Source organism: Sinocyclocheilus rhinocerous, unplaced genomic scaffold, assembly GCF_001515625.1.
Source record: "Sinocyclocheilus rhinocerous isolate Xijiao unplaced genomic scaffold, SAMN03320098_v1.1 scaffold473, whole genome shotgun sequence".
Lineage (NCBI taxonomy): Eukaryota > Metazoa > Chordata > Actinopteri > Cypriniformes > Cyprinidae > Sinocyclocheilus > Sinocyclocheilus rhinocerous.
Window position 1 is genome coordinate 242,317 of NW_015643184.1, and position 24,791 is coordinate 267,107.

General features: G+C 42.1%; 1 protein-coding gene across 3 annotated transcripts; it reads right to left on the reverse strand.

Annotated features, from left to right (window-relative positions):
• Positions 1-7,062: 7,062 nt before the first annotated feature.
• On the reverse strand, positions 7,063-23,814 carry LOC107757091 (axin-2-like). 3 transcript variants are annotated; one of them, XM_016574470.1, is made up of 12 exons: positions 23,750-23,814; positions 22,025-22,106; positions 19,630-20,458; positions 16,783-16,923; positions 14,314-14,416; positions 12,845-12,985; positions 12,194-12,669; positions 11,905-12,072; positions 11,508-11,720; positions 11,335-11,415; positions 10,467-10,634; positions 7,063-8,462 (listed from the first exon to the last, which is right to left on the reverse strand). In XM_016574470.1, exons 3-12 carry the CDS (start codon positions 20,451-20,453, stop codon positions 8,336-8,338), a joined length of 2,442 nt encoding a protein of 813 aa, XP_016429956.1. In that variant the 5' UTR covers positions 20,454-20,458; positions 22,025-22,106; positions 23,750-23,814; the 3' UTR covers positions 7,063-8,335. The 3 variants fall into 3 exon arrangements, with proteins under 3 accessions (XP_016429956.1, XP_016429954.1, XP_016429955.1); XM_016574468.1 differs by lacking the exon at positions 22,025-22,106 and adding an exon at positions 21,706-22,024 and having other exon boundaries at positions 19,630-20,540; positions 23,591-23,804; XM_016574469.1 differs by having other exon boundaries at positions 23,272-23,804.
• Between the last annotated feature and the right edge of the window lie 977 nt (positions 23,815-24,791).

Below are 24,791 nucleotides of genomic sequence, written 5' to 3' on the forward strand. Positions count from 1 at the left end.
TGTATATGTATATATATATATATATATATATATATATACCTAAACAAAACAATTTAAATAATATAATTTAGGTAATACATAAAGCCTTTCAGCGTATGGGTGTACTTGATATTGAAATTGGTCAGGGAATTATCCATTCCTGTTTGAAGACGAGCAGGTTTCAAGGTTTATTGTGATTTGTGGTATCATTCTTGTCTGTAGCACAAAACCAACAAGCAACATGTCAAAGTTTCATATTTAGGGTTAGGGGTTTGTTCAGATCCTTAATCCTATGTATGATCAACAGAAGTAATGACACACTTTATCAAACATTAAAATTATTGAGACTAATAAACATTAATTACGGATTAACAGTTTCATTACAGATTGTAGATGCTTGGTTTAGTATAATAGAGCTCAGCTGCTTGAACATCAAAATCACAACAGAGACCCTAGCTCAAAGAGGAAACTCAGTCAAAGGCAACAACATTCAAGGCTGCTGAGAAAAAAAAAAAACTTCTTCCCACTAGCTTTTGTCACTCAGCCCCTCCTGCATCCAAATGTGAGGGCTAATTTTCCTGTTTTTGCTTGGAAGATTTTACAGTTCACAAGATCAAACGCTGGCATAAGCCCTTAGTTTGTTTACACCAGCCCACAAGTGAGAACTGAGCAAAATGTCTAATTTTTCACATTTGGGGAGGGGATGTTTCTTTCCTGCTACTAACCATTATCATCATCCTAGTGAGCTATCGCTTCCACTGCAAATTGGTCGCCCTTACACCCAGTGTCTTTCCCTTTATCTCCACCTCATTCTTTTGGTGCGTATAGGTCTTGCATTCCCTTCAAATAACTATCCAGCTCTAGACATTTCTGAGCATTGATCACCCTCGCAAATCTTACCACATCTCACTTTCTCTCCCTTTGTGTACCAGAGCATTCACTCTGTAAAGAACTCCTCATGCGAGGTGAGAAGGATCGTGTGATCTCTCTCCAAGCCGGCTGCTCTCAGCGCATGTCTGGACACAGTAGTGATGGGAGTGGCTGATCAGTGCCGCGGAATCCTGCTGTTTCCTGCTTCTGATTCCAAGCCAGCAGAAGAGCTGGATGACTCTGCTGGAATGCTGGTGCAGGAGAAGCTTGGAACAGTGTTCCACATTACCTCACACACTATAAACATAACCATCCAAAGAGAAACTCCAGTAACCCATCAAGGAGTCAGTGCTGTAATTGTCTGAATGTTCCAAAGTGAGGCATTCAAAGTAGATATAGTCTTTGAATAAGAAAGAAAACACAACCCAAGGTTAGATGGAAGTACATGGAATTAGGGACATTTTCTTAGTTCCCCTCATTTTCCCCATCTAAGACAATTTTCTCATGTGACATGTGTTGGATGCTAAAATGCTTTCTCCTATCCCAGTTTAATATGCAGATGTGATTTCTAGGCTTCCTGAAGTGTGGCTTTGTAGAACGTTCAGCATTTTTTCTTTCAGCAGTCCGACATGCCAAACTCTGGCTTAGGCAATGGCATGAGTTTGATGTGGGAGTAACTGTTTGACCAAGCAGTGGAAGATGGGGATACATGTTTGTCAAAGTTTTGAGATTCCAAGACCAGAAACACTGTCTCTAGCTTACTTCAGATTTTTATATTTTAAGGCTCCCATGTGCCTAGTCTGCAGTGTCTGTTATGGTCGGTGGATTGCCAGTTGTGAAATATGGCCACATGAGTGCCAAGAGGGGTATTGGAAGGTTTACAAATCTCTTAATCACTGATGGTTTCCACATACTAAGAATGTTGCATCTTCTTCCCCCTCTACCCTACACATTATTGTGTTTATTCAGCCATGCAGGCATCACATGATGGTGTATTTTGTTGTTTCTCATATGAGGGCGTCGCAGAAGTCATACTGTTTAATCATTGAGGGGATGTTTGGATTTCCGTTGCACTTCACAGGGAAGAAACATGGCTGCTTCATCTTAACCCTTCAAACAAGAACCATATGTTTTTCTCTCCCACACCAACTACCCCCCCCCCTCACCAGTATCCCCCAGCCTATCCATAACCCATCCCCAACCCACACTACCCCCAACTGCCTTTCCATGAGAAATAGAGGCCCAAATATCTAAAAACACATGTGGTTAGCCATAAAACTAAGCCTGTGACCCCTCAACCGTGTACCCATACCCTTGCATAGCGAAGAGAGAAAGATAAAAAAAGCAATAAAAAAACAACAAAAATGAGGTCATGAGAAGAAAGATGAAACAATAAGAGGAAATGATGATGGACAACAATCGCACAGATCTTTCAGCGAAGGGAAGTAAACAGGCACAGGCTGAAAGAGAACTGATTTCACATTTAATTGAAACTGGGCACCAAAAGTGCAAGACAGGACAGACAGTGTTTTTCTTTTTCTTTTTCTTTTTTATCCTCTGTCCTATTCACAGTGGAAAGAGATGCTATAATTGGGCACAATGCAGTTGTGTACAGTACATTAAGAAGAGGAACACTGAGGTTCCCTCACTCAAGCCAGCCAAATTGAGATCCTGTGATGCCTAGTTCAGAGAGGGTAGACAAGAAAGATCACATTTGTTATTAATGTGCCATTGTAGGAACCGGGAAAAATGTTTGCAGATGGTATGGCCTATCACTTGAGCACATAGCTATTTGCACTATATTAAAGTTTACATACTATGTAGGTTACAAATAAAATTGTTGCTCCATGGATTTCCCCCTCAACCTCAGTTTCAAAAAGGGCAGTTTTCTCCTGAAGTCTTAAAGGAAGAAAAACTTGCTCAAGGGAACACTTGACTCAACAATGGCAGCAGGCGCAGTCGCTTACCTTTAAAGACTCCAAGGAGCTCTTCAGGTATACAGCGTGACCTTTCATGATGAAAGTGCAGAAAGTGGTATTTTAACAATATTGTGATGACCTTTCAATACAAAAGGCAGTATAAGAATTGTTCTGAAGCTATCCACTCAATCAAGGGCTCCAAGAGACAGCTGTTATATAGCATTTAGGGAGGGACCTGTCTCCTGTTAGCACTAATAGCTTTAGCTTTTTAAACGTACCTACAAAAGGTGTTGTGCTTATTATTCTTTTTCTTTTCTTTTCTGTCTTTCTTTTTTAATAAAAAATTACTTGTAAAACAAAATCAATTCAAAATAATTATTTATGGTAATATATATCTGTCTATATATCTGACCATATGTTGAGGCTTTGTTTGGAATATCATACAAACATATGCATATATACTGTGCATAGTATGCAGATCTTCTATATAAAAGGAATACAACTATAGCTTACAACATTTGCCAAAGTTTGCAGTATACAACAGAGCAAATTGCACGGAATACTGTATGCCATAATGTGGTCAACTTGACTTTTGTTTCCATAGTGACATGTGAACCAAAAATTAACCAACGCTGTGTCCAAAATCAAATACTTCCCTTCTATATAGTATGCAAAAAACAGTACACCAAAAGACTAGCTTCTCCAGATTTATAGTATTCAAAAAACAGTAGGTGAAAAGTAGTAGTGACCTACTTCAGCCCGGATTCTGAAGTGTGCATTCGATGGACACTTTACTATCCCATGAGGCCACGGACAGGATTTATGACTGACAGTGAAGTGACGCAACTGACGCTGGTACGTCACGTGATAATAAACAACTACCGAATTGCATTCTTACTAGCCATTTTCATACTATACGGAACATGCTTTTTTTAATGGTCGCCAAGTAAGTTCAAAATCAAATGTAGTACCTACTCAGACAGTACGTGATTTCAGACACCCTGCAAGATTTTTTTTTTTTACTTTTATTTGAGTTTTTTTTTTAAATCTGACTCCCAAATAGACTTTTGCCACTAACATGCAAAATGATGCCATATCTTTATGTAACAGAAAATGCTGTCATTTTGAATTAAGCCATAAATTCACTTAAATAATGTTCATCACAGAATACGTACTCTTTCACTTGCTATTTATAGTAGTATACGAGCCCGGTCTCATGAAAATGCGTATAAATAGTACGCCAAATAAAAACTAAAACTCGTGGTATTGATACGCAAAAATGGACTTTGGCGTGCACATGATACGCATGTGTTTGGCGTGCATATAATACGCAGTTTTCGCGTGCATATGATACGAAATTTGTTGGCGTACATATGATACGCAGTTTTCGCGTACATATGATACGCATCTACCCCACTATTGTTTTATATAAATAATTGTTCTAGTCTATACAGTATTTAATGCAATTACATTAGAAGTAACTGTAATTACATCAAAATTAAGAGTAATCCCTTAGTTTCTTTTTCAAGGGAAAAGTAATTAAATGACAGTTACTTGGTAATGCATTACACCCAACACTGATTGTAAAGTAGTTTTCTATTTTGAAAATGAATTCAATATCTGTATAGAATCAATACATTTTGCATCAGTCTAGAAATAAAGGAAGATGATTGAAAAATAGATCTGCAGTGACAACTGTGTGGATTCAGTTGGGAATATTCAGGCATGGCAAAAGACAGGTCAGAAGATTTTGGATGAGTTTTAAAGGTGATATGGCATAAAAGTCTCCCCTGAAGCAGGCAAAACATCACGGGGTGCTGGAAGAGAGGCACTAGAGCAAGTGAAGACATGACACATTCTAAAGTCATCGACTGCACTGCATTCACAGAGAAGCCGCAGCAATGTGGTATGTTTTCTGGCTCCTTTGATCTACTTCCAGGATCCGCAAGCAATGCAAACATGCACACTTTACTTTATTTAGCGCTAGTTCAATGTCTTTAAAATGTGCTGATTTCAAAATAAAGAGAAAGGGCAAGAAAAAGAATAAGCTGTGGGTCGGGAAAAACATTTAGAAATGGCTGATCAACTACAAAAAACAAAGACAACCATAGCTTATTGGGCAAAGGCTCAAAGCAGTGCACCCAGAATATGGGTGGATGTAATCATAACCTGGTCTTAGCATCTCCACCATTACCACACCCTGCTGTTCCTTTTAGAGACACAAGATGAGAATATTTGTGCCCTCACAGGATTGCTGCCTGGCTCCATACTTCTGTCTGTCTCTCTCGCTCTTTCTTTTCGTCTTCCTGCTGCAATTCTTTGCCTTCAGAAACCATTAGTGCCCATTCAAAATAAACATCAAGGGAGTGCTTTGATGTGTCTCTTGGCAATAGCCCATGTCTCAGTCTCTGTCGCACTCTTTTCCTTCTTTTTTCTTCCTCATTTATCCTTTAACCCTCCTCCCACACACACACCCTTCTATTTCTCCCGCGTTTCACAGCCGAGCGTTTTTACCTGGCAAATAAATCAACAGAGACCCATTTTTTTTTTATTTGGCAGAACCGGTTTGAAGGTCCCTCTCTTAAGTGTAACAAAAGTGAGATAGCACAATAGCCCTGGCCTGCCATGCAAGCTAATGTTGGCTGGGAAGTGAACTATGGCAGCTTTAGCGGCCTCTTTCTCTCCCTTTCACACACACAGAAGCTGGTTAAAGCCACCAGAGTAGAGCTTAATGCCAATTACCACCCCACACAATGAAGTGAATGAAACAGTTAGCGCTCCTCAGAGCGAGCCCCTGGCACACACCGCCTGATATGGTTACTGTGCTGCCTCCCACGTGCTACGCTTTGTGCCATGGGAAACGAGAGCACTGATATCATCAATCTAACATTGCGACATTGTCTAAATGACTTGAAGTCAGCCAATGTTAAACTCGCCCTCAGGCGCCAGATGGCACCTGCGATTTCCACCAAGGTTGTTACGGGTGCATTTAGGTGGGAAGGTCATGGCTGTTCCTAGAAGAGCTTCCTAGATGGTTTCACGATCAAAGCACAGGAAACTTTAAAATAGAGCTTGCTGGAATGAAGGACAATTAGGAAAAGGGAAGTGACAAGTCAAGGGTCAGGCGTGCTCTGATCTCTGCCAGGCTGTATTTGGCATTCCACGCAAAGAAAAAACAGTCGGCGGATGCATCCGCGCAAGACATGCCGAGAACACTTAGCACTCCAACTTATCTCGGAGCTCATACGTGCAGGCAAAAAGGACTCTAGTGGCCAAATTACTGCTGCATTTATTAATCTTCTACGAGGGAGCAAATTAAAGGCTGATAATGAGAACAAATATGGCTGGGATTTCTCACCGGGGTCTGAAGTGCTTCATTATGCCACAGCATTGTCTCTGAGCATGCTGGGCCAGTGGTGCTTCCAGGGGCATTCTAATCCTCCAATTAGCCCCAAGAAAAACCAGCTGCCCAGGCCCTGGCAAAGCTCACGTCTCCCAGGGCAGAGGTAAAGGCCAGGGCCCGGTCCAAGTGTGGAGAGGCACTCAAGAAAAGCATGTCACCATTAAAACCTCCTCCCTCCACTTTATGGTGAACACTTGAAATACTGAAATAAGGCAGCCAGATAAAACTATTCCCACATAGAACTCTGGCAACAGATTACGCTCTCTGCCAAAATGGCGACAAAAACAACCTGATGCCTGAATCCCCCTCCCTCCTAATGGGCCGAGCTGAAGCTTGAGAAACACACTTGAGGAAGCAATAGGGGTTGTTCTGGGAAAGGCCTTCACCTTGGAGTTGGTTTCTCATGGAAGGAGCTACAGGGGGTGAGATTTTAATTAAGCATGGAGGTGCTGGGGCAGGGCTGGAGGGAGCTGACGGGGGGAATGATCCATGAACAAAGCCTTCTATGGTGTACAAACAGCCACAGAGTTACCCCCCAACTGGCAGGAACCCCACCTGCACTTTAATAGATGGGATTAATGGCCAATCAGGAAGCCTCTTTATGACATCCTCCATCCTCATTCCTGTTAGAATGGCACGAATAAGAGGAGAGTGATGAAAGACACCCTCAGATACCCCAAACTGGTCTCAGAGCAGTCTAATAAAATGAAGTCTGAGATCAGCTGGTAGAGTGAGGCCCTCATTTTGGGTTTGATTCCCAGGGAAAACACATACAGTACTGACCAATGTATACCTTAATTGCTCAAATGAAAACGAGTCAAAGGCCAAAAATCACTTCCAGCCAAACACAAATGCACAGTAACCACACAAACATACTAGTGTTCATTTAAAAAATATAACTTTTAATAAAGGCTACATCTCTTCATAATTACAATAATTAAAGTACCAAGTCGTCTTTAAAATGAAGCTCTATATAATGCATAATTTACATTTTAGTGAAACACAACAAAATTGGGGGAGGAAAACACTGAAACGTAATGTCATGATTACAAGATATCCAAAGCATAAAAAATTATTTTAAACATAAACCCCTCAGAAAAGCAAGGGAATATTCACACCCTGAAACAGGGCAGCACACAGCATGGTATCCATGTAGGCACAGGTAATATATAATACACTAGCGATGGCATGTTCTCATTCACTCATGCCAGTGCATTCCGAGATTTTGCCCTGGAGCTTTGCGGTTTTAAATCAGCTACACCAGGTCTTTTCATTCAACATTTACACAGGACACTAACCCCTTCCATGCACACCCTCTGATCTCCCAGACAGTGTTGAAATTCAGATTACCATTTTTTTTTTTTTTTAATAGTATGACTTCCTATTACTTAGTTTTTACTTAAGAGTCTTGGAACAGGTTCCAGGACAAGGCTATTGGTTCCTGTGCAATGTCTGGACATTAAACCAAAGGCACTAAAGATGCAACACATCATCAGCTGTTGGCTGGGCAATAAAGGTTGAAATATCCACCCAATCAGCAGAGAGGTTTGGAGAGGCGTGCTGGTCTGAAGCACATCTCGTTCTCATTGGCCAGAAGAGAAGATTCCTGGTACAGTCTGTTGCGTTAAGGTCGCGTGACTCTAGACATCCGTCCATGCATGTATAACATTGAAAATCTCCCAATCAAATAAGCAGCTTGTCCATAATCTGAACACAGATATGAGGGGAATGACAGTTTAATAAATAGCAATAAAGTCTTTAACTTTTGACAGAAGCATATTATAACTTTGTGTACATATGAGCACCTCAGTATACACATGCACACGTTCTCGCATCCAACACACATATACACATCTACAGTTATCACAAATGCTGGTCAGCAGTCCATGCTATGGTAACACACCAACGTTGGCGTCTTGTAGTCCAAACAAACAAGTGGATGATTGCGTCTTCATTGGTCATAACATCTCTCTTAGCGTTCCAAATCAAAGGAACAATTTCTTATGATGCATTGCTGGTTCAGATCCCTCTGTACTTCATTGGCTAGTATTCCTTCAATAGCTTGGTGAGGCAAACGTCTAAACTTTTTTTAGCTGCATAAAACGTCCATTTTCCGCTCGTTGACTTAGTCTTGAGTGCTGGGTAAGTCTGCTGTCATGTTTATTTAGTCCATTCTCTCCACTTTGCCAAGGATTTTGCCCTCATATATGGGCAGAACTGTGCAGTCGTCCCAGACCTCCTCAAACACAGCACCGCACTCAAACTCATCACTGGCCTTTTTGAAGTAGTACCTGAAAGAGAGCACATGTAGGGTCAACAAACTGTTGATGACATTCATAAATGTATAGGTCTATAGGTAAAATGGTATTCTTTCGTTCCAGAAAACAACAATTTTGTTTTACAAGCATATGAAATGCTTAAAGACCCCATGGAACTGTCACAGAGACCCTTCACAATCCAGTCTGAATACCCTGTTTCAATAGGAAACGCATCACATTATAGAAGTAAAATGTTTCAAACACCATTTCATTTTGACTTTAAATACCCGTATCACATACTAGTGCTATACCATGTTGTACTCAGCTATATGGGGACAAAGAGGTGCTTTAGCCTAAATTAGAGGGTCTGTTAAACACTACCACCCATCCACCATCAGGCATCTGGTGTCTAATTGGGAGCTCTGAGCAAATAATGGAGATCTTTCACAAGGGCTGACATTTTTGGGTGCCATAGAGTCTACACTACACTTTTTTCATTACCACATTGTGATAGGACGAGTCTGAGCTTAATCTAGTCTTTGACCTTGATGGACGACCTCTCTGCCTCATTTCTATCTTTCGATTGGTCTTTTTCCTTTTACCTCTGTGGCACTAATGATCTCCACCTCCTCCAAAAGGAAGAGAAAACAGTGGGAGGGGAGGGAGTGGTGAGGTCTGCCTCAGTAATTGGCTTTGTAATGGAAAATGCCCCCTCTTACTAACTTGCGCTGCGGTGCATGCTAGGTTTTTACAAGCAAACACCACCAAGTCATAGAAACAGCACACATAAAACACACACAGGAATAACCATGACTCAAAACAACAACCGACGAGAACAAAGTTTCTTTTCTTCTTTCAATATGTCGGAAACAATCCATTGTTCTCCCACTACCCAAACCCAACTTCATAAATGAGGGACAAACTCGAATACTGTGACATGGCACATAATTACATCCTCATTTCTGGAGAATAAACTATATCCTCCTCCGCAAAATCTTCAAAAGGGAAGCATGGCTCTTATTTGTTGGGAAAAAAAAGAGAGAGGGAGAAGAAGAAAGAAAAAGAGAAAGAAGTCTTTCCATTGGAACATGTTTTATATGGCAAGATTTTCTCTTCGCAACATCTGGCACCAATATTGTCTGGCAACTCTGGCAGTACTGTTCTTTGTTGAATATCTGCCATGTTGAAATGACCCAACTACACACATTTTCTGCGATTAAAACCATCAGCTTTGAATTCTCTTTTCCTTGAAAATGCGCATGGTGAGAGAGGGGTCCCTAACACGGGGACTTTTTGACAATATTTATGTAAAATGCAAACAACAACCTATTTGATAAAATAAAGTTATCAATATGGACAACAATGCAACCACACGGGGCATTACAGATTGTGGTCAGTGGGCAGTTGAAAGCTATGATCGGCGTAGTTACCAATGAAAAATTACTCAACTCTTCTGGTTTGCTTAAAATGGGCTTTTATGGAGTCAACATGCACAAGGAAAACCACTGGCGGCCATCTGACAATGCCCCATTCAAATAAAAAGGCCAACACAAAGAGAGGCTTTGATATAAATGAGAAATAATCATTAAAAAAACTGATAGTCTTATGTAAACACACACAAATGTATGAGAGCAACGTAGCTTGATACAATTGTTGAAAAATGTGTGCAAGTCTTTGTGCATCAAATGAAAGGCCTGAGCTTCAAAGAGCTTCTTATTAAATGTGCCTTAAGATGAAATCAATACCAGATGTGACCAAACGGCTACAGTTAAAATTCCCTCATTCTTTCTTTCTCTGTGCAGCCACCCCTCTCTCTTTCCTGTCGTCTTAACTCCATACTTGCTGCTAATGTAAATAACTTATAGTAAACATCGCAGCCTTGCAGAGACCAACACAACCAGTGTAAAACCACATCAAAAAATACCTTGCAAGAATATTTTTTGAATTAGCTAATTGCAAAACTATTATATTCAAGTCTTCAGCAGCCTTAATATAAACTCTCAAAAAGAAGTTCACTCGTCAGAATTGAGAACATACCTGTAGTTTCCTTTTTTCCGCAGTTGCTCCTTGAAGTGTCCGAGTGTGAGGCTGTGTGTTTTCATCATCCGGCGGTACGGGATTTCCTCACCGCAAAAGAAGTATGTGACCACTGTCTCCGAGCCCAAACTACTGTGGGAACCTGACATCTTCTTGAGATCTTTCGGTCTGTGAAGACACAAACACACATGAGCACAAACGTAGATCACAAAAAGATCATCACAGCAGAGGATAATATTAGCTAGGCCTTAAAGACCACACTATTGTAGATGGCATGCACAACACATTGAAAATCTGTAATGACACAACAGGAAATATTTAGGGTGGGGCTTGTTTTTATCCATTAGGATTAGATTTGGTGGAAACATGTTAGGATGTTATTAGTGTTTCCTTAAACAACTATCACTATTACCATTACAGGTCATGGAACTCATGAATAGGTTAATATACAGGTGCATCTCAATAAATTAGAATGTCGTGGAAAAGTTCATTTAATTCAGTAATTCAACTCAAATACAAATGCAGTGCTTTGAGTTTAACAAATGCTGTCAGAGATTAAGTGAGGAGACAAAAGGTCAAGATTTATCCACTGGCCCTTTTCTCCACTTTGTAGTGCTACTTCAGAAAGCCAACCCAGTCTTAGAAATGAAAAAGAGTTTTGCCATCAGGTGGCCAATGCTCCACACTTCCAATACTGGCCAGGGCCAGAAACCAAGAGAGAGAACAACCAGGAGTTCCTCAAAGGAAGAAAAGGACTAATGGCTGCAAAGCATCCGACGACTGCCACGTTACATGCATACGTGTGTCATTCATCAATGAAAAGTGAATTAAAACGTGCAAGAGGATGACTATCAGGAGTGATACATACTCGTCCGTTTGAAGTGCTGAACTGCCATTCTGTACAGGCACTGGGTGACTCTTGTCTCTCTGAAGGCTTGATGTTGAATGTCTGTGAATTGGAACCCATACGTCAATACAGAAATCAATCGAGAGTTTTTAGCAAGGACTGGCATTCAGGGTCGTAAAGTCTGGAGTTTGTACCTCTGTTTAGAGGGTTTGGAAACTTCTTCCAGACGTCTGCGGGCCTCTTCCAGCTGTGCTAGGGTGTTGGGAGGGGGTAGAGGTGGCATGGCAGGGTCCTGAACAAAGGGGTGTGCAGGTTGGTGGGCACGGAGATGCGCACTGCTTCCGCCACCTCCCCAGGTGTGTGTGCGTGTGGGTTCCAAACAGTGCGACTTCTTTACATTTTGAGTGCTGCAAGAACAGACAGTTTGACCATGTAAGTACAATGTAAGCACAAACGCTCATAGGATTCAAGGTGGGCAAACGCTTGTGCAACCAAGGTGGGCAACCACTGGTAGTGCAAACGCACATGCACAAGAATTTTCAAAGAACGAAGATTACAACATAGAGATGACCACAGAGTTGCGAGACAGACCTGTGGGGCTTGTGCTTGGTCTGTCGGTCGCTCTCCAGGATCCACTGCCATACGTTTTGAGAGCGGTCTGTACTGTCAGCTGGCAGCTGAAGGAGACTGCTCTCCAACCCTTCTGTGTTCACCTCCTCTCCAGATTTACACAGACGCTTAGATAAAGAGCTGGAATGCCTAGCAGCAGGAAAAGGAATAAAAACTGAAGTTGAAAAAAAAGTTTTATAAAAACAACCATCTATAGACTGCAGGATGCAACAATTAAAAAGCAATGAGGAGCAACAAAAGAAAAACGTACCCAAAGGCCACTTCTGCAGGGCTGCCACACTGGTCTCTGCCCAGACTCCGGCTGCGGTTGTAGGGGGCAGAGCAGCTTTCTGAAGCTCCATGGCACAGGCACTGCACCCGCTGGGTCGCCTCCGCCTCGATCTGCTCCTTGCTTTTGGGCTCAGCATGGTGATGGATGTAGTGGTGATATATGTGCTTGGTTGACTGTCTGGAGATCAAGGTCTTGGATGGCACGTATCCGTTCCCAGAGCCAGACTGCGACCTGGTGCCAGGACCTCCCCGAGGCAGGGGGCGCTGTTCAGGAGATCGGGAGCGTGGGGAATGCCGAAGCATTCCTGGAGACTGACAGCCAGGGGTCTTGAGAACTCGGGAAAGGTGCTCGTCCAGGATGGCCTGGGGGTCCTCTTCACAAGAGCCAGGAGGGAGCAAAGGCAGAGAGTGGCATGCACTGCTTCCAGACACCTCAGATTCATCCTTCTCCTCCTCCTGAACACACACAAGAATGCAATGTTACAAAGAAATTCTTGCAAACAGCCTGTTTACCCAAAATGTTCTGTGAATGTTGTGTATGTAAATGTATGTTTCTCTGAATTCTTCAATAGAAGAAGTAAAATGTTCGATTTGAATGAGTGACAACATTTTCTGAGACTTCCAGTAATACCTCCTGAATCTGCTGAAGTCTCTCCTCTAGGGAGCTCATGGTTTCCTGTTCCCGCTTCAGACGGTCCAGTCTGGCTATCAGCTGTGCCGCAAAGGCTGCTGGCTCCACGGGAGTCATCTCCTTAGGTGGCCGCCGCGTCCTCTGCACAACCAGAGAGAGATACAGATTAGCGAGAAGACCAGACAGGACAGGATGGGTTGATTTCTACAGCTGCCCTCCCCGCATAAGTCTACTGCCCATACAACACACACACACACAAACATGCCCCACACCACTGGCATGGGCCGCTGCCGGTATGAGCAGTTGGTCACGCTCTAAGGAGCCTCGGCTTGTTCCCTCTGTAGTGCAACCAAGCCATCAGCCCGGCCTGTGAAGTCAGGCAGCTTCAAAGAGGCCTCGTCAAATATCAAACGCTCACCAGGGGCGGCAGGGACACTGGCTTTACATCTAGCAATAAAAGTCACATATCGACAGGGGGAAAAAGGAGGGAGGCAAAAGAAAAAAGGAAAGAGAGGGGGATTAAAAGAAGAGAAAGTAAGATGGCGAGATGTGTGCCGCCACTAGAGGAGTCAAGCAGTGGGAGATCAGAAGCACAGAGGTAATTTATTCCCCCCCCCAACGACAGCAGGCACCTTTGAGCTACAGTAGCCACATTATCCTCCTTCCCCATGTGTGCATCTCACACGAGGATTTTCTATCGCTTTCTTCTTATTTTTATTATTATTTTGTGCCCTGCCTTTCTTGATTTGGCTTCCTCTTTCCATCTCTTTCTAAAGATGATGAAGAGAGAGACGAAAGAGAGAAGAAAGCAAAACGAGCTGCTGGTGAGACTTGCAGCAGCTCCAGGCCCATGCTGCCTAAAAGTAGCATCCTGGGACAGGCAGCCAGTCATTGCCAAATCAGAAGGGAAATATTACAGGCTAGAAATAAAAGGAGAGAGGGCGGGAGGCAAGGAGATAGAAAGAAAGAGAGAGCAGACACAGCAAAGGGAAAGTCTTTCCAATGTAGAATTTAAAATTCTTAAGAGTAAGAAAGCATAAGGAGGTATAGGGAGGGTGGATACAGGTTTGTTTGACTTGCTTAACAAGTTGTCTTTCCAAACTCTCTCTCCAAACACTAACCTCTCTTTTTCTACTTTGAGGGAGGCAGAGAAAAAACGAGGGAGAGGGGGATGCAGGGTGCTGCTGGAGGAATAAAAAGGGTGCAGCTCGGTTGGAAGTTGTCACTTCCCTTGAAGTCAGCCCCATTCATCTGCTGATCAAAGTGCTCTCAAAGAGAGACAGTTGATTTTGGTGCCCCGGGATAAAACAGACTCATTTAGTGCGGTGTGACAGTTTATTAAGAGTCATTATCCGAGAAAGAGCACAACAACACGAACGGTCCACAACCGTAAGTGGGTAACGCTTTTTAATTGGGGGCGATGTTGGAGTTGTTTGTGTGTAATTCAGAAGAATGGCGAGGACACTTACAGGGAACGGAGGTAGAGACACTTGGCCATTCATCCTCATGTTGCGCTGCATCTCTCGTTGTAATTGTTTTTTACTTCCCAGCTTGTACGGAGGGATGGCATCTCTGTCAGGACACACAGAGAACATTGAAGGTTATTTACTCCCCAAACTCAAACACAATAGTCAAGACACATACTGCACATAGCATCCATAGACACTCAAATCCTGTAGTCATACAGATCAACACGCAGTGTGTTGTTGAAATAATGGCCCAGAAAATGATGCATTCTCACCCTGTGCAAACTAAAACTGCAAGCCCCATGACTTTCCTTTCAATATCATCCAAAACCCAAAGTTCTTCATCTTCCTCCATGTTAGCCGTGAGCATTCCAGAGTGCTGGTAACAGCAAGATCTTTCTCTGCTCTCTTTCCCAGCACAGACGCCATGGGGCTCGCTCAAACCCAAAGGGCAATCAAGCTTTGCCACCATTATGGCATCCATATGATGTTACCAATTACAATAAAAGATGGCTTGTGTTTCCATAAACACTCCTAATCCATCTAATCCAAGGCAGAACGTTTGTAAACCTGCACCTCTTCAATCTCACCCTTTCTTGCCTCTAAAGCCAGACATCTTTCTCATCCTCCGCTTGGCTTTTTCTTTTTCTTTTGTTTTTAAAGCCAGGCCAGTTTCCTTTGCTCTGTTCTGACTCTGAAGTGTATGACCTAGCCCAAATGCAGTTTCCAGCACGTCTTTGAAAGCTCACAGTCATGCGCATAAAGCCGTCGCTCCAATCTTCATTTGGCAAGCGCTCGGCAGTCAGCCTCTGATCTTGCGCACATCAAAAGGCTGGTTTGTAAGATAAGGTAATGTTTGAAGTCGGGCGCAGCGGCATTCCCTAGCGTCCAAGTAAATCCATAAATAAGATATAAGCAAAATTTCCCCCACTTCTCCTCCCCTCCCTCGCTCCTCCCTCCCTTTATCTGGAATTCAGATTCTGATTTAGCGCCGTGCCTTTTAATTCAAATAAAAACACAGCTAATTCCAATCAAATCAGCCTCCAAATAAATAACACAGAGGCTGTTTTTCCCATAGCCTATACTACTTCAAAGTGGCGCAAATACAAACAAAAAATAAAATAAGAAATGCAATGGTTAAATATGCGTAAAATCACTGGACAGGAGCATGCAGATAATTCTTTTTTTTTTCCCAGAACAAGTAAACGTTGATTGACTCACTAATTTAAAATGAATGTTGTAACCTTGTGAGTACTATGCTGCGGTTTTAACTATTAAAGAAATACTAAGATGATTTGAAGACAGGTCACTCAAAAAGCTGTTGCACATTTTGTTAAAAAAAAAAAAAAAAGCATGGCTGTGCCTATCAAAATATTAATCTTTGGTTCAATCAGCCCACTGTCCACATACACTCACTGTGTTTGGAGCTTTGGGGTGTCACAGGCTGGCTGTGCTTTATGGGAATCTCCTATTCACTTGTGCAAGTAATTTTCAAAGCAGCCAGCCACCCTCTTATCCCTCTAAGCTCCCGGGGCCTAACAATGGGCTGAAAGCGATTCAGTTAAGCCTTTCATCCAGCATGCACTTTATTTCTCACTCTCTACACTTAGCTATGCACTCGCACAATTGCCTCTGCCGCAAACACAGAGGGGGGAGGGCTGCTTTCAGGCAGAGGTGGGGTTGAATGGGTGGTGTACATGAGTGTCTGGGGGATGGGGTCCCAAACACCCTAATCCCAGGTGACCTGCTCTTGTGCTCCAGAAATGGCTAACCTCTCAAAGGCCTAGCTGACACCGGATCCCCCTCGTTCCAAACCTCCATGCGAGTTGAGATTCCTTTAATTTACTGCCAAAGCACCTCAATGAGTGTCTTATAGTCCACATGGTGAGTTAACCCCCATCCCCTTTTTCCAGGGACAATGGGGAAACCAATAAATAATGACTTTGTCTTCGGTGATTAAGTTGTGCAAAATTTAAAAAGAAAGCCACTGAAGATCAAAGCTTTATAGGGAAAGAGCATGGGCAAAAGAGGAGGACAAACTGGCCAGTGTCATTTCCTGTTAAGGAATTTGCAAACATTAGCTTCAATTAGCGCATAGAGGAAGCACATTATCTGAGGGCTCTTCTCTTGGGTCCACTCCTTTCTCATAGCTCATCCCCACAAGACTCCAGCAACGCATTAAAAACATCTCTAACACATTTAAAAGCCAATGTATCTGTACCATCTCATTATCAGCCACAAATGACTAAATAATTAAACCTCAATGTCTGCTAACAGCCAGAGAAAGATGTTAGCCTTTGACCACAGTCTAGAGTTACACTAAACTATACATTTTTCAAGATATAATTTTTAGCCATCATCTATTCATTCCGATTTGCCTATGATGCCCAACAGTGCCATCTAGGTAGGCAGTTTACTATGTTAAGAAACAGGAAAATATAGAAATATAGAGGGTTCCAGAAAGACACTTACACACTACTGTCCGTCATGGACATCGAGTCATCTGTCAGGGCATCACTGGAGACCTCGCTGTCGTTGGCACTGGTGGCAGGGGCAAAACTATAACCGGACGCAACACGATAGGGGTTTCCAGGGTCGCTGCGTCTGTAGGACCTACAGGAACAACAAACAATCTTGGTTTTAGTTTAAAGAGTGGTACAGTGGTTAAATTTCAAGGCTGGTAACTGGAAGGTTGCTTGGTTGATTCATGAACTCACAATTGAGGCATTTGCAAGACACTAGATTACTCAAAGGGAACTGAACTTGGAAGGCCCGAACGTGTATCACTTTCCGAAATGTGTTCCGCTGCATTCTAAGCTTTGCCACAACGGAACTACAGCGTGCAATAGCGTAAACTGACTCAATCACTCCGTTTTCTCTTTCAGGTAAACTAGTGGCATGGCAGAGCAACAGTTTAAAAAGGAACTTAGAAACAGTGGCAACTTCACTAACTTTTGCCATCTCAAAGTTGACGCCTCCAGTTAACGGGACAGACATCTGACGGTAACTTGTTTGCCATCTTGACTACTGAGGTTTGTTACCACCACAGTAATGCAAAAGAGTATGTCAAGTATGAACAACGAGACCACACATATGTACTTGCCTAGACTGTGATTCTGTCCCTAACGATATGGATAAAAACATCAGCTAAATGATAAAAGAAAAGAAAAATTGTTACAATATCATCCAAATTTTGAGAGCAAAAGGGGGAAAATATCACATTGCAAATGCAAACTGCTTCTAACATGGCTTCTCTTATGTTTGTGAAAAGGGTCCAGCTATTGGACCCCCCCCAGCCAGAGGGTTGATCAGGGGGAAAGTTAAGTGAGCAGCACATCTGTGTGAATTGCCAATGCCACTTCCCCTCAGTGGAGCATATCTGGGGTCTTTTGTCTGGGCCACGCACTCTGTTCCTCACTTTACCTCCCCCTTCCAAACTTTCCCGTTTCATGTCATTCGTCCTCTTGTGCTCTTTCCTCTGCTAAGGGCACCTCCTCCACATACCCACCCAGGCCACCCCTCCCTCCGATCTCTCCCTCTCCATACCCCTCTCTCCTGCTGTGACACATTCCTGCTTCACTGGAAGAGGAGGAGGAGGTAGAGAACCTGAGCCGGGCAGAAAGGGAGAGAGAGGGACAGAGAGAAAGAAAGAACATGAGAGAGCGGAAAGAAAGAAGAGAAGAGGGGGGGGCCTCCTCTTTATGAGAATGCCTACTGCCAGCAGCTCTGTGAGGGGAGACCCAGCAGGACTATAGCCTACGGCCCCAACTCAAACCTGACCTTTGGAAGCTCTCGCTCAGAGTCAGGTATTTAGCACAGCTGGGTTCACATTCTTCCCTCGCTCACCCCCTCATTCATGCTTTCTTTCATGAGGTGCCTCGCCCCCCTCTGTCCTTCTTTTCCGCTTGCTCAAAAAGTGTGCTTATTCTCCATCCGTCGGGGTTTTTTCCTAGATAAAAGTGCGAAGAGAGGCAGTTGAAATCAGAGGAGAACGGTGGTAAATAAGAAACGGTGGAGATGAAGGCCACGGTCTCTGTGACTCACAGAGGAACCGCTGCTGCGTGTTGTTTTGTGAATAACTCGATTCAGAAACACAGAAAGGGAGAGAAATAAGTTCCACATGCTTCAGATGAACAAAAAGAGTGCCCCGAGAGAGAGAGGGAAAACAGACTGCTCAAGGAGCATTCATCGAAAAGAAATCAGGGAATAACATCAAAAAAGAGACTTTGCTTACTCTCATCTGGTTCTTAATCATCTCCTACATAAACAACCCGACAAAGATAAGCAGAGATGAAACATTCTGTCACCTTCTTCAAGATCACCCTCCCAACGGGCCGTCTTTGAGACAGATAAACATTTGTCTGGCACCACACCTTGATGGGTCACACAAGTTGTGTGACGGGTGCTAATTCATCAAACCAGATTTCCCCTGGTGTTTTGTTAAACCCCGACAATATACTTTTTTTGAACAACCAAACCAACAGCTCGTCAAGACATCTGAAGGTGTCAAACATTACAAAGTACAGTAACAGAGCTGGTCTAAACACAGACTGTTTCAATCAAAATAAGCAAAATCTTGTGAGCAATTTGATGAAGTACTTTGTTTTGTTAATAGCAAAAGCAAAAAAAGTTTCACTTTTGGATTAGTGACATTTCTGATGTTTGCCACTTCTTTTATCCGTTTGACGGCTAAAACCAATTTTGCATTGTGAACTAGCCTTGATCCTTGAAGATGATCCTCTAACGGCAGAAGAATTTCAAAGCAGAGGAAACTGTGTAGAGCCAGCAGAGGGCCTCGTGCTAGACAATATTTACATGAAAGGAAGAGCTGCTTTATTGATGTTTTTTTCCCCTTCTCTCTCTCTGCGTAATGCAAGCCAGGTGAGAGCAAACGGCCCCAAACTTGGAAGAAAGGGCCTCTCATGTTTAATGCAAGAACTCAAGAGCAATAGCTACACAAATCCAAGTAATAATACACCTGAAAACGCATTAGTAATTTATTAATTTGTCATTCCTCTGATGAATTTATCCAGAATGACTTGCTTCACACACAAACAAAGAATTCTTCTGGAGTAACCTTAGATTTCGTGTCTTGCTCAAGGACAGAAACAGTGATATCCTAAAGTTCAATCAATCTTTGTGATGCTTCAACCTACAACTTTCCAGCTACCACACTAGATCTTTAATCACTAGGCTACAACCCATAGGGTGCCTGATACATGAAGCAGTATGAAGCATGCAGCAGTAGGAACTTTGTTACTTTATGGTGGCAGCATACAGTAGTTAAGTAAGTGAAAAAGAATTGTTGGGATGTCTCACCTGTAGCCTTTCTCCAATGCCTCCACTGCACGAAGGGATGGAGGTGACCGTAACGCTTTGGCAGACAGTCCCACGACAGTGGCCAAAGCTTTGGCTTTAAAGTCATTACAACTCCATTCTTCCTCTTCATTTAGAGTCGGCAAGTATCCGCACACCAGCTTTAGACCTCCTAGTCCGTTGGGATTCATATGACTGCCGTTCTCGCACCCAGTTCTGACATACTCAAGGTATATGTCTGAGGTCAAGAACATCTGATAGGCGTTCTCCTCCATAGCAGTCTGGATCTCCATTTGAGCCTGATCAAACATTGCAGAGTCAATCTGCTGACGCTTAATATTATCCCTAATAAAGGTCTTAGTAGCAGGTTTAAGCTGCTTGGCCACAACGCTGTTGTTCTCAATATACCGCTTGTAAATGGCTTTGGCAACTCTGTGTGTTTTGGTATCCTTGAGGTCCATTTGCCTGAAACCATTGCAGGCGAACCAGAAATCTAAAGTGTCCTCGCATTTCTCGCGTTCAAGATATGCCCGGAAAAGTTGAGCACCGTCCTGATCCCCAAGAAGGAAATGCAAAGATTTGGTCCACCGGGCAAGAGGGGAGTCCGGGGATGCACTGCCCTCAGGTTCCCCAAGTCCATCGTCATCCCTCCTTGCTGTGGAACAGCGAAGATCAGCCATAATGGTTTTCACAGGATCCTTCGGTCTCATCATGGCCAGTTTGCTGGGATGGTGGCATGTTGTCTCACCCTCTTCCCCTGGGACCGGTGGACGTGGGTCATCTTCTCTGAAGCTACTGACCATAGGATCTGTTAGTGTCCTATTCATGGCTCCTGCAGCTCCAGCAGCAAAGCCTTCAGTGTGAAGCTCAGCTGTAAGCTCCTCTCTCTCTTAAATCAGCAGGGGAGCTTCTCTCTGAAACACAAAGTATTGATCTCATCAAAACCAGATCCGCCCCAAAACTTCAAAAGAGTCACTTCAGACACGTATAGCTCTACATTGCGCGCGCTTGCGGTGTACAATCGGCTTTGTGGAATGCAATCTAAGCGACCCGGTTTATATTCAACGTAGGCACTATTAGATTTTTAAAACTTTTTTTTTTAAAATCCGATAAAATCAAACATTTTCGGAGCGCATTATTTATTACATCTTTCTCATTCAAGCCCAGTTTGAATAACCACTGTATTTTTTAATAAATAAGTAAAAATAAAAATCAGTCATAACTAAACTCCAAGTTTAAAAAGAAGGCAAAATACTAAGAAAGCGAGTTTTAAAAAGGCAACATAAGCGAAAACAATATCGCTTTACTGTTTGCGATGTTTAATTGTGCACATAAATGTCGCGTAAAACTCGACTCGTGACGATGAAATCGAAACGCAATGAAACGCACAATAATGTAAAGCCATTTTTATCAACAGCATGATTACTTAGCTGTAAAGTATAGGCTTAACATTACAACATCAATAGCTCATTGACCACTCTTCATAGTGAAAGTAATCGCTTCACGTACATTAAAACGACACACATTTATAATACTAAAAATAATCATAATATAGTACAGAACTACACTTCTGATGACATAAATGATCTCACATGCATCATAGAAGATACAACGGCATTGCAACATATAGAGAAGTCTAAAAGACATGCACATTAAAGACACGTCTTTAAACTATTCGTTCAGTTTTGAAAGATTAAACAACATATTAAAGTCGTCCCTTATGGACATAAAGAGTGATCGAATCCAATCCATGAGAAATACGACAAAACATGCCGCATTCAACTTCAAACCCCTCAAGAAAAACAAAAGTGTGAGATCAGGGGGTTGAAGTCCCGTAACACTATCATGACAATTCTTTAAACACAGCCGATCTAACCTCAAAACAACACTATAAAAAACATACCGAAAACACGCGTTTTAATGGAATGTCTATCAGATATACTGCATTTCACAGCGACACATGACTTCAAAGTCGGTAAACAGCACATCAAAGCAATAGCGTGGGGCCAGCGCTGGGAGAGCACACACACATACACATACACACACAGAGACACACACACACACACTGCTCTAACTCACCATCCATCCATGAGTTCGGTCCCCAAAATCCCAGTTTTCCAACAAAAGAACAAATATATTCCACTATATATCCAATTGCACGCAGTCCTCCTGTCCTCTGATGTTGTTTAGTGTCAAATGGAGATTTTAGGTTTTAAACGTAAACTTCCTCCCGCGAAGAGCACACTAGATCCCTGTATAGCGTGTGTGAATGTGCTCTAGTCTCTTATTCCAGTGTGGACTGAGCTCAGGGTTTAAGAGCGGACATCAAAGAGCGCAGCCGACCGCACGGTCCCGACAGATACATACAATAGAATTTCTCTCATTCCCGCTTTAAAACCTGCAGCTCCAGCAGCAAAGCCTTCAGTGTGAAGCTCAGCTGTAAGCTCCTCTCTCTCTTAAATCAGCAGGGGAGCTTCTCTCTGAAACACAAAGTATTGATCTCATCAAAACCAGATCCGCCCCAAAACTTCAAAAGAGTCACTTCAGACACGTATAGCTCTACATTGCGCGCGCTTGCGGTGTACAATCGGCTTTGTGGAATGCAATCTAAGCGACCCGGTTTATATTCAACGTAGGCACTATTAGATTTTTAAAACTTTTTTTTTTTAAATCCGATAAAATCAAACATTTTCGGAGCGCATTATTTATTACATCTTTCTCATTCAAGCCCAGTTTGAATAACCACTGTATTTTTTAATAAATAAGTAAAAATAAAAATCAGTCATAACTAAACTCCAAGTTTAAAAAGAAGGCAAAATACTAAGAAAGCGAGTTTTAAAAAGGCAACATAAGCGAAAACAATATCGCTTTACTGTTTGCGATGTTTAATTGTGCACATAAATGTCGCGTAAAACTCGACTCGTGACGATGAAATCGAAACGCAATGAAACGCACAATAATGTAAAGCCATTTTTATCAACAGCATGATTACTTAGCTGTAAAGTATAGGCTTAACATTACAACATCAATAGCTCATTGACCACTCTTCATAGTGAAAGTAATCGCTTCACGTACATTAAAACGACACACATTTATAATACTAAAAATAATCATAATATAGTACAGAACTACACTTCTGATGACATAAATGATCTCACATGCATCATAGAAGATACAACGGCATTGCAACATATAGAGAAGTCTAAAAGACATGCACATTAAAGACACGTCTTTAAACTATTCGTTCAGTTTTGAAAGATTAAACAACATATTAAAGTCGTCCCTTATGGACATAAAGAGTGATCGAATCCAATCCATGAGAAATACGACAAAACATGCCGCATTCAACTTCAAACCCCTCAAGAAAAACAAAAGTGTGAGATCAGGGGGTTGAAGTCCCGTAACACTATCATGACAATTCTTTAAACACAGCCGATCTAACCTCAAAACAACACTATAAAAAACATACCGAAAACACGCGTTTTAATGGAATGTCTATCAGATATACTGCATTTCACAGCGACACATGACTTCAAAGTCGGTAAACAGCACATCAAAGCAATAGCGTGGGGCCAGCGCTGGGAGAGCACACACACATACACATACACACACAGAGACACACACACACACACTGCTCTAACTCACCATCCATCCATGAGTTCGGTCCCCAAAATCCCAGTTTTCCAACAAAAGAACAAATATATTCCACTATATATCCAATTGCACGCAGTCCTCCTGTCCTCTGATGTTGTTTAGTGTCAAATGGAGATTTTAGGTTTTAAACGTAAACTTCCTCCCGCGAAGAGCACACTAGATCCCTGTATAGCGTGTGTGAATGTGCTCTAGTCTCTTATTCCAGTGTGGACTGAGCTCAGGGTTTAAGAGCGGACATCAAAGAGCGCAGCCGACCGCACGGTCCCGACAGATACATACAATAGAATTTCTCTCATTCCCGCTTTAAAACAACATAGATCGCTCCAGAATGGTCTAAAGCCATATATATATATATTTTTTTTTTACAAGCCCTATCGATGCCTCTATCCCTAATGCCCTCAATGAGTCGCTGTAAAGTGCCTGTTCGATAAAGTCCGTCAGGGAAAAGTTTCAACTGAGGCGCAAGGACCTTATCAAAGCAGATAGATCTTGAGCCGACTCCCCTCGAGCTGTGGAGCGTCAGGAGTAAGTGATCTGCAGCGGCGCGATCCTGCTGTTGCTACAGAAACTTTAAAGACACAGGCCGCTTTTTCCTCTGAGGACTTACAGTTAACCCTTTCATTGCAATTTTCAGAGTTAACCCATTCGTTTCTGCGTTCACACATAGTTTGTCAAATTTGCAATCCAAAAACCTTGTTGGAGAATTAGCCTTTTTGAGCAATGTGCTCCCTCTGGATTTTCCTTTGGGTTTTTAGAATAGCAGGTTTCGATTATAAATAGTAAAATAATGTCAGTGGTTAACACTTTTTACATCATAAAATAGTCACACCTCAAATGTGAATTAATGCTGCTTTTTTCTTTTTTCATTATATAACAAGCAGCTAACATTTCAGCTGTTATGAAATGAAGCTGAAATGGTCTCTTCAGGTTCAAAGTATCTTTTAAACACATACATTAAAGGGGTCATATGATGCTTTTCATTTGAAAGATCATTATTTTGTGTATTTGGTGTAACAGAATATGTTGACATGCTTTAATGTTCAAAAAACACATTATTTTTCACAATTTTATAAATCCAAAACCACTATTCTGAAACCCATTCAAATTTCCTGAGAGAATGCATGGTCAAATACAATTATGTGTTGGCCTACAATTTGATGTTGTGACCGAACAGCACAGTAAAACAATTCTGTTCAAAAGTGTTGTTGCTGATGAATTAAGGACTAGAAACTAGGATAGAATAGTTCACTCAGAAATAAAATTTTTATCATAATTTTATGAGTCATTTTCATATTGCTCCACTCTAGTGCTGCTTTCTTTCTACAGTGGAAAGCAATGAGAATCTCTGACCAGCTTTTTTTCTAGATGTGAGTAAATGATGACAAAAATTAAATTTTCAGGTAAACTATTCCTTTAATTAAATGTCAATACTGATATTTTAGGACAGTCAAATAGAAAAAAGTATATTGTAGACATTTACATTGACGATTAAAGGAATAATTCACCCAAAA